General features: G+C 40.0%; 2 protein-coding genes across 2 annotated transcripts; both read right to left on the bottom strand.

The window, feature by feature from the left end:
- Positions 1 to 439: 439 nt before the first annotated feature.
- Positions 440 to 2,736, bottom strand: LOC117134660. The gene is made up of 2 exons (XM_033293043.1): positions 2,637 to 2,736; positions 440 to 2,445 (listed from the first exon to the last, which is right to left on the bottom strand). The coding sequence occupies exon 2, from the start codon at positions 2,443 to 2,445 to the stop codon at positions 445 to 447; it is 2,001 nt and encodes a 666-aa protein (XP_033148934.1). The 5' UTR covers positions 2,637 to 2,736; the 3' UTR covers positions 440 to 444.
- Positions 2,737 to 4,661: 1,925 nt separating this feature from the next.
- On the bottom strand, positions 4,662 to 5,528 carry LOC108595817. The gene is made up of 2 exons (XM_017981108.1): positions 5,410 to 5,528; positions 4,662 to 5,354 (listed from the first exon to the last, which is right to left on the bottom strand). The coding sequence occupies exons 1-2, from the start codon at positions 5,436 to 5,438 to the stop codon at positions 5,093 to 5,095; spliced, it is 291 nt and encodes a 96-aa protein (XP_017836597.1). The 5' UTR covers positions 5,439 to 5,528; the 3' UTR covers positions 4,662 to 5,092.
- Positions 5,529 to 10,906: the final 5,378 nt, after the last annotated feature.

The following is a 10,906-nucleotide window of genomic DNA, read 5'->3' as shown; positions in this document are numbered from 1 at the left end:
AGTAGATGCGGTAAGCGCTTTGGCAAGAACGACTTTAACATGTGCTTTGCTCCTACTTTAATGTCAGCCGGCTTAAGTTTCACAAACAAACAAATAACCAGTTCCAATGACACTAGCTGAAAATGAAACTACTCAATTGGACTTTGCTCCTTGCATCAACAGAATTAAATGAAAGCCTTGGTAAATAATATAAGCAGTTACATTTATAAAAAAATGGTCTTTATTGTATTTAATAGTTAATCAGTTTTACAGTTGTTAAGATTATTTAAGTGAACTGCACAATAGTTCATAATCGATAAGCATGGTTAAATTATCGAGCAAAAGTAAAAAGCGTGCGCGCCAACGTAAATTCAAATTTGGCGGATTTTTTTTTAAAATTGAAATGCAAATTAAACAGCTTTGGTGTTTTTACCTTAAGCTTAAATGAAATTTTTTGTGATGCAATTAAAAGTACATGTTCAATTGAGTGGGCTTAGTAATGGTTTTGGACAAGTCGTATGTGATGATCTTTGGTGCAAAGAATCCACCATAACCATTGCGTCCTTTGTGATAAATGCCCAGGCCAGAAAGTGCAACGGCCGGATTGGGAACAACATCCTGCACATCAATGTAGGGCACAGTGTTTTGCGCCGCGTCCTTATCTGTGCTGGAGCTGACAAATTCCATAAACTCGTTGTGCTTTGATAGCGGCATGGAGGACAGCATCGATTTAGTTGGAATGTGTGGATTTTTAAGAATCAACTGAGTATGTTCCTTGTCGTTGGACAACCAAACACTATGCTTCTCTGGCAGCATGAGGCGGCCTGTGGTTACATTAAACAAGCTAAATCGCACCTCTAAGTTGAGATGATTTTTGAGCACGCGCAAACGTGCGCCAGTCACCACAAGCGAGCTATTTGTAGTGCTGATCTCATCCAAATCTACGGCACGGCTCTTGTAGCTGAGCTTGTGGTAGTCAAAGCCCTCGCGGACATCTACATGGCTAACATCGAAGGACTCCAAAGGTATCCAGGCAAGCGAAGACTGATTGACTAAGCCACCAGGCAACAGCTCGCCTTGTTGCAGCTGCAAATGAAATACACGCTGATCCTTAATAAAACGCGCGCCCGTGACAATCATATTTAAACGGAAATCCGATAATGTATCACGCAAGCTAAAGTACCGATCACTCACGGCACTCTCTTCATCGTCACACAGACATAAGCAATAGTTGCAGCGCCAAAACCAATATGACCACGAATCGGCCTCCTGCTTAGGTCCAGGGCATTGGGTGCCATGAGTACCAGCATCAGCGCCTATAACGCGCCCATTATCATATTCAACGTAATCGTAACGCCGCGAGCTGTTCTTGGACATGCAAATCGACATATCCGCCTCTATAAAGCGGCAATTATACAAACGTCCACTGCACTTCGGCTGCTTATTGCAGAACGTATCTGGGTAGCATCCAGTGATGCGCACATTATCATAATCCTCGCAGGTTTGAGTACAGCTTTGCTCCGCGTTCAGATTTACCTCGTTTTCTATATAGCCTTGCAGCAGACGTGTCACCTGCTCATAGCTCCGACCCAACACCTGCGCGTCTGGCTTGGGATCGCAGCGCCAATAGACGCGTCCGGTGCGCACCATAACGTCAATTAGTAATTTCTGTGAATGCTGCAAGTTCTTATCATAGCTCTCCTGCATTAGGGATAGCTCCTTCGTGAAATTACCGCGTCCTGCATTGCGCAGCGCTATCCATGAAAATTGCGCCGTGAGATAGACTTTAAGCTCCGTAAGCGCCGCCTTAGTAAACAGATCATATGCAAACTGCTGCGGCGAGCGATTAGACGAGCATATTTGGTCCACTTCATTTTCATAATTGCGCACCAACAGCGCAAAGAGCGAGTTGCTACTGTCTTCCTTAACATCACCATACATCTCCTCGTGCAGTCGGCGCAGCAGAAATGGCAGCGCAGTTGGACCGGGCACCACATTCCATTCGACGAAGCCATAGAAAGTAATGGGCTCAATGGTGGCGTCCTTGTAGGAATTCATTTGGTCATAGCGCATTGTTATCAGCTTGGTTAAATCGCTGACTATGTGCATCTGATGCGCCAGTTGCGACTCGGCATGCAGCTCTTTTTTCATGCTCTCTATGGTTAGTTTAAAGTATTCCTCTTGCTGTTTCTCAGAGCGGTCTATCTGATCGCTGATCAATGAAATTTGCTCAATAATTTGGTGCTGCCTGTTTTCCACTATGGGCAGATCGTTGCCATTTGTGGGCAAATAGCCAATTAAGTCCCATACCTTCAATATGCCTGTTGTTACACCTTGAATCAGTTTAATAATATCCACGGCGCCAGTAATCAAAGGTGGAACGCCTCCTGCTCCAACTGTCAGCGTTCCACAAAATGTAATTAAAAGCAACAGCTGAGCTGCTCCCACGCCGAGTGTCAAGCGCATCTAAAATCATACAAAATAAAAACTGTAATTGTACATACACACATATTTATACATTTTATATACACATGGTATGCATATGCACATATTTGTACATATACATATATGTATGTATGAGTAAAAGCGCTGATCTAGCAGCAGGAAATCTTAGCTCGAACATCATATACTATACGTATTTACAATGTTATTATTACCTTATATAAGAATTTACAATGGTTTTATTACATATATTGGAACGTTACAAAAACAAAAATAACACTTAACACTTGTCTCAAATTTCCGCACCAAACTGATCAACCAAACGCTTCAAGACTCTTTGAATTATGAACTAAACAGTGCGCTGCAAACTATCGGCATGTAATTATCGGTTCTTTTTACGATATGTACCAAAAAAAAAGCCACAATACGATAAATCACTTATTTTGTTAAATAAGTTAAGTAATCAATACTTTATACTTTACATTTTTTTTGGCAAATTTTAGCGCTGTTTAAGTTTAATTTTAACGTACTGATAGCTATCGATATCGATATCATTCAAATATTGCTGGAGAAGTGCGATCATACGTGTCGTGAGTAATGGCAAAATCATCGCTTAAGTTAAATATAATTGTGTACCGTATATAACAATATCTAAAGCTTCTAAACCACTAGTTTTATTTGCAACAGAGTTAATTTGCATATATGTGATATATAAATGAACTTAACTCAATTAATTATGCAAAAATACATTCAACTGATAACATTTTGTTATAATCACGTACCCATCTCTAGAGTTGAACATCAAAATAAACAACAACAAAGAAGCGCTGAGTGAGATGCGGCAAACTTATTAAATAGCGCATTGTTGTAATTTTTGCTGCAATTCGTATAATGTGGTGCATACAACAATATCTTGAATAGCCGTAGCCACAATACAAAAGTCGTTTAAAGTTAAACGCTTGCCATGATAATGATAAGAAATGGTTGCAAAGCCATTATTAAAAGCATGCTGCTTCGTAGTTGTGCCGCCGCCTGACCAAAGAAATAAAAAGGGGAATTCCCCGCGAAAAGTCTGGCCGCTGCCTGCTGTTGGTATATTTTGCTTAGACGGAAGTGTTTGGATGAGTTAATGGCCATATAGATACACACGTACATATTTGCATATATGCAAGTACACAAATACATACATACAAAAATATGTACGTACATACAAAAATGGTTGAAAAGCATTGCGATAGAGCAAAATGCAAAGTAAAATCACAAAGGTGATTACAGTTTTCTCTTTAGAATGTAAAAGCAAAGAGATGCAGAAAAAATAAATGAAAAATAGAATTTCTAGTAAGTCGTCCAGGGCAAATGCCAAAAGATTTGCGTTAATGGATTTTGAGTTTGGTGCAAATGAAATACAGCATCATTTTATGTGATTGCAGAATTCAATAAATTTTTTTATAAGCATTAATGTGAGTCTATTCGACAAAAGGTGCACAGCTGCAAATATAAAATACAAAGTATAACCAATGGCCAATACAAATATCAATTATATGAAGCAAAAGCTGCTGAGTGTAGAAAAAATGTGTGTAAATTGTTAATTAAAGGAATGCATTGTTTAATATTCCTCTAGTGGGTAGGCGCGCATGCTATCCAACACCTGCTAACGGCAATTGCAGTTTGCAGCGCCCGCTCAATTACACGCATAACTCGGGAGGGAAAAGAAAAAAAATAAAATTTAAAATGTAACTGCACAATGGCAAATGGACCAACGACCTACATTATAAAGTACTGCAAAGGGAGGGAGGCACACTTTTTGCTTTTTCGCCATATCGAATGAGAATTATGATGCCGCGGACGTGCTGATGATGACAATGTCGGGCTTGCTGACTGCACTAAACGACTCTTTATCGCGCGCTCTCTTTCACTTTGACTGTTGGGCACAATTTATAATTTGATTAGCGCATCGCTGACTGCACACTGCTCTAAAAGGCAGCAGGGTGCAAAAGTTAACGGAAGTGCAACTGAGTGCATTAAGAACACGAAGCGAAAGCTTTCCATTGCCCATCAAGTCTTATCTCTCCAGCGCCTATTGAGCATGCAAAATGATGCTGCTGACTCTCTCACATGAGCTGCTGCGCTGCCAGCCCAGACAATGACGAATGATGATGAACAGACGACAAAAAGAAAACAAACAACGCCTACCCAAAGTTTAGCCTGGCAGAGCTTTCAATTAATATGACAAGCGGCGTTTTTATTGAAGCTGCCCACAAATACAATAGGGATTTCGGTTTGGACAAAGCAAATATGCAAAAGCTTCTATTTTTTTTTTTTATGTCAAGCTACGCCTCCAAGTCGAAATTTCGCATTCATCCATTAAACAATAAGAAGCGAATTCTGCTGCTGCCAGGGCGTGGCATCTAAATAGATTAATGACCGCAAACAAAAGCTGACAAATTCAATTTATTATGCTGCAGCAACCAGCTGACCGCAGCAAATAAATATTTGCCTGCTATACACTGGGATAAACAATGAACTGACTTTTGTGCATGCACAAACACGTTTGCCAATTAAATAGACAGCATACATATCTAAACATAGTACAAACAATGCACAGCATTGTAATTCCTATTTGCATAAATATGTTTGCTGCCTGCTTATTGGCCAAAGAATTTTGGGCTAACTACTGCCAAACCGGCAGCAAGCCCAGCGGCGTGCAGCGATAACGCCAGGCCAACGCTTTCAGGCTGAGCTTTAGCTTACTCAGCTCCTCGCTCTGATCCTCAAACTCCTGCTCATACAGCTCCTTTATAAGCTGCTGGCGCCTGCGTATCATTTGAACCTGCGCGGACCTCAGCTCCATGCTCATGGGCTTGAGCAGACGCTGGGTCAGACCTCCGCCTCCCGAAAATGTGCTGTAGTCACGACTGGCAACGAGGGTGAGCCTGCAAACAGGAGACATTGATGCAATTGGAGGAGCTGCTAAGAGGAACTACTTACAGATTTGAGTGCTTGGTATGGCATGGCATGGCAGCAAATGAAAGTTAATTAACGCAAAACAAATAAACAAAGTTAATAAAGTATAAGTTAAAACTGCTTAAGAAACATTAACGATTAACATAAATATCAAAAGTAACTGAAATAAAAAAAATGTGACAGACAAATCAAAAATTATGCCAGCTCTAAGTAAATTAATTTGTAAGTATTGACTACGCATTTATCTGGCTAGTCTACATTTAGCATTGCATTAATAATTAAATTAAGTATGTTAAAATTAAAGTTTATATTCGTGAATTTAAAACTAAAATCATAATTATTTATTTACAGTTAAAAGACTTTTTGAACTATCTGATAATTAATAAATGTAATAAAAAAATTATAGTTTATTTTTATGAATAAGAATAGCATCGCAATAATATGTTATTAATTTACGACTTCGATTCGATCTTATTGTTAGTAATATGATTTTAAAATATTGTTTAACATTAAATGTTTTAATCAATGTAATAAATTCAATTGAATTAAAAAAATTATATCTAATATTGATGTGTCTATTAATTTACGATTGCCAGTCAACCTCAATATTGGAAATATTGACTCGACAAAATTCGCAATGGAAAGCAGCCTGTGACTGATTGTGACTAATCAAAGTGATTTTGTTAACGGAAGGAAGCCGGATGATGTCGAGCAGGCCGGGCTTGGCCACTTATTGGTCAGGTCAGTGTACTAGGTAAACAGTTAAGAGAGATAGAGAGAGCGAGAGAGTGACGTGTATTTGCTGGTGCTTCAACGTAATCATTTTTTGAGAACTTTTAAGTGACACATATAAACGTGTGTGGAGCACAGAGAAGCGCAATCAAGTTTATTGCAAAGCTCGCTCAGCGCTTTGATGTTTGGATTGACAGCGGCGAAGCTGATGACAACCAGCTGCAATTAACGGAATTGAGAGAGAGAGATAGAGAGAGTGAGAGTGAGAGGGGACAGTAACTGAAGTAAAGTAAGTAAGTAAAGGACAAGTTTTCATTAGTGCATTAGAGCGCAGTTTGTTTGAAGGACTCGCGCCATAGATACTGCTGGCTAAGCAACTACGGCAATAATCCTAGCAGCCATTGAAATTGGCAAACAACGTAAAGCCAACACAAATCGTTGTTCGCCAATTGCCACACACACACACACACACACACACACACACAAACAGAAACAGCAGCACACACAGAGACGGACTTGGACACAAAAGTTGAAGCCAAGTGCGGTGCCAGTACAGTCAGGTGTGTAATTGCAATCCGAATTGGTCAAGTGTAACAATGTAAAGACGCCAATGCAGAGATAGCGACAGGCACTCACCAGACACTAGTATACGATTGGTACGACATTCGGAATCAATTGGATCCTTGAACTTATGCAGCCAACAAACTGGAACTTTGTAGCCAGCCAGCCAGCCAGCCAGCCAACCAGCCAGCCTGGCCTGCTGGCCTGCTGCTTGAAAGAAAATCAAATTGCAAATTGCAGCCAAATGTCACGTGCATGGACACAAAAATTTTTGGGCGGCCAGATCAGATGCAATGTCGTTGTCGCTGTCGCTGTCGCTGTCCCTGCCTTTCACACCCATAATGTCGTGACATTTTTGGGAGCCCACACACAGTCGCTCCCACTCTCGTCTCGCTTAGAGTGGGGTAAGGTTATTGCTATCGCCGGCAAAGCAATCAAAGCAGAGACATGAACTCCCAAAGTGCATGTGTTATACTCACACACACACACACACACACACATAAAGCGACGTATACTTAACATTTACACTCACATTGTCTGCGTGTGGGTGCACATGCACCTGCGTCCAAATGCTGCACTTTTTGCAGCGCCTTTCCGGGGTGGCAACCATTCATTATGTTGACCACGCTGTCACATTTGCTACGTGACATTTTGCTAACTGCTCCAAAAAGCGACACTGTGAGAAAGAGAAAGGGAGAGAGAGTGGGCGACTAGGCGCTGGCAAGTCTGGGCATATTACACTTCATGCTCCCCTCTGCTGCTGCAGCTAATACAAAAGCTTTATGCAGCTGCTTAGGGCTAGAGATGCTCAGATAGAGCGACATGGCTATATCGACTCAGATCGTCAAACGGTTGAAGAATATATCCCTATAAAAAAAAAATAAAGCACATACAAAATTTCTTTTATTACAACACTTTTTATTTAAAGCAAAACACATTTAATCAAATCAAAACAACTCGCCAACTCATTTTGACAAAACAAGGGAAAAAGTTATTTTTTAATTGTACTGGTTTTGAGTAAAATATTTAACAATAATAATATTATTGGTGACATAACGTCTCATTTAACGCTTTTTAAAATCACCTTAAAATCAAACCTAATGTTAAAATATGTGAAATGAAGTACAAAACCGCCTTTCGATCAGTTTTATTGATTGATTGGCTAATGATAAATTAAAACTATAAAAAAGGAAACTTTTCTTCATGACATCATCTAACACATTTTAATTTGTTTAAACGTTTCAACTGAACCAATGAAATTACCTACTAGTTCCTACCTACTAGTTCCTTAGTAGCACTTTAGTAAGTAGTTGGCTAGAACTCTTCGCATCTCTGGCAAACTGTTTAGCTTATGTCAATGGTAAAAACCTGAAATCTACTTGAATTGACACTATTATCAACTAATCTCTGCTAGTTAGCTCTATTACTTGAACCTACTTGTCTCAGCGGAGCAAGCTTAAGAGCCCAAGCGATATAGAAAATGCAGTCACGTTGCTGCTGCTGCTGCTGCTGCTAGTTGCAACATTGATGCGATAATAAGTGACTGTCAGTTGGCCAACATGTTGTCTATATATCGATGTATATATTTTGAGTATATAAGCTCAAGAGTTTAGTCAATCGCTTGGCCATTACAATATACAAAGTTATGGCAATGCCTCTCAGAGGGATTGGGATTGGGATTGGAATAGCGTTTGAGAGCTGCGCAGGATTTGTTTCGAGATTGCAGCAAAGAGTCAGGCTTCAAATTACAAGTAAATAAAGCGCACACACGCCTTCACCATGGATAGCTGGCCAGCTGGCCAGCTGGCTAGCTGGCTTTAGTTTGGCCAGAGAGTTGAGTTATGAACGTGCTGGGAACAGGAAGCGCAATGAATCGAAGCCAAAGGCAACGAAACCCCAGACTGCTGGTAGTGTAGGTAAAGTAAATGTGCAAACATTTATTTATGTGCCAGCCATGGAGCACTTTAAAGCACTTCAATTGCCCTGATTCACACATACACACACAGATACACGGATACACAAACAAACAGCTGCAAGGATCTGCTGCTGCTGCTGCTACGGCGTAAGCCCAAACAAATGCTGTTCGAGTGTGCGTTGGACAATACGCTTACAAATGACACCAGGCGGAAGCTGTAGCTGTAGCGCTGCTGTTTGTAGTATGTTAGTCCGTCTGTCCGTCTGTCTATCAGGTGCTGCCGTAGCTGTTTTACCAATTCAAATTTCAAATTTGTCGGGAATTTGCAATTGCATTTTTGCCACACCAGCAGCCCACACGCATTAATATGGCCTGACTGTCTGTCTGTCTGACTGTCCCAAACCCAGACCATGTGGCCAATGCTGCGCTCCACAGCCTGCTGCATTTCAACTGTAATCGAAAATGGAATTAAATGTTTTGCAAACACTTGGATGCGTTTGCTTTACCACCAACCATATAAAGCGTGAGCAAGGGCGACGCTTGGGGTTAGCTTAACCAACAGCCAACAGCAGCAGCAGCAACAACAACAACAACAACAACATTGGGCGTTGCAGCTCCGTCAGGATATAAATTAAATTTTATTGCCAACTTTGGTCCGTTTGCGCTGTAAATTGTGATGGATTCGCTGCCATTTGGCTGTGTATAGTTTTAATGCAACACTATAAAGGCGCATACATGAATACACACACACACGCACACACACACATGCACACATACATATAGATTAGTGTACACGGCTGCTATATAACAATTATCCATGTATTAAGTGCAGTAAATAAAACCTTAGCACAGACAGTTCATTTTTCGTGCTCTTCAATTTAATTAAATATAATTTAGTACTAGCAGCTGAGCATTAATAACAGTTTGCTTGCTCTATTCATGCGCTTTGCTTTAAATACACAATAGTAATTTCCACAATTTAACGCCCACGTCACATTTCAATTTTAACAAGCTTCTTAACTTGGCTGCACTTTTTACACAGTTCCCATTAATTAACCAACGCAAGAATGAAATAAGAATTGTGGAATCTCGCGAGTTGCAAAGAAAAGCGCAGCAGCCGCCGCCGCCGCCGCTGTCGCCGCTAAGAAGACACATGAGCCCCCAGCTGGAGACACAATGGCAAATAAAAGGTTGCCACTAAGTAGTCCTGTTTTCTCTTTGCCCCCCTCTCTTTCTCTTTTTTTGCAAAATGTTGTCCATTTGTGTGCCATGACTCTTGTTCGTAGCCAGGGCTGCGCGCGCTGCCAGCTGCTGGCGCCAAGTTGTTGCAGTTGGCGTTAAAAAAGCGGAAAATCGCAGCACATTTTTGCTTTTTAATTAAGCCCTCCATTTATTTTATTTTTGTTTTGCTTTTTTTCCCTTGCTGTGTTTTTCCATGTGCCTTTCGAAAGCGACACGCCGTGATTTCGTGCGAGAATAGTTTATTTTTTCACCACTCGTCCCCCACCATCTTCGCTCTCTTCACATGCACGCGTGTAAGTGCAAGCGAGAGCGCAGCAAAGTGCGTTCAAAGGCAGCGAGAGAGCGCGGAGTGGGGCCAAATGTATGCGCATGAAATGCAACTGTTAACTTCGACCTTGCTCAGCAGAAAAAAAAAAACAGTTTCAATGACTGCGAAATATGGAAATAATTGAAAGGGATGAGATGAGACGACAGCGTCATGACTACAAACAAGCCAACAGATTAATCAGCAAACACACATTTGTATTACTTAAATACTAATTACTTAGCACGCGTTATTATTATATTCATGTCTAGATCGCTGCTAATTTAATAATCAAATAGAGTTTTATGTGCAATTTTTAACGTAAATAGATGACAGTATAAGTTAAAGTCAATGGCTTTTTAAATGTTTATATTTAATTATAAATTACACTGACTGTAAATTGCCAATGCTTGCTCATTTATTTTTGTCATCACTCTCTTTTTTATGTATATATATATATTTTTTTTTTATGACGAAAAATGTATGCAATGTTCCTGCAAAGAAAAGTTTGAGGGTTTTTTTTTAGTGCTGGTTATGTTTAATTGTAGAAATCAAATGAAATTGTTTTGAAATTTTACAAATATATACAAATTTGTAACTATCTTTTAAGCTACTCGTTCAAATTCAAAAATTTTAGCGTAACGATGCTACATTCATTGAAATAATGAAACTAACATTGGGCTATCGATTTAAATCCAATTTTATTTCAAATATTATTCTTGAAGGTTGTTAGATTTGTATGTCTATTTTCAAACATAAGATTACAT

The sequence above is a fragment of the Drosophila busckii genome, chromosome 2R (assembly GCF_011750605.1).
Source record: "Drosophila busckii strain San Diego stock center, stock number 13000-0081.31 chromosome 2R, ASM1175060v1, whole genome shotgun sequence".
Classification (NCBI taxonomy): domain Eukaryota; kingdom Metazoa; phylum Arthropoda; class Insecta; order Diptera; family Drosophilidae; genus Drosophila; species Drosophila busckii.
The sequence above is the reverse complement of the archived record's forward strand: the minus strand, read 5'-3'. Positions and strand labels throughout refer to the sequence as shown.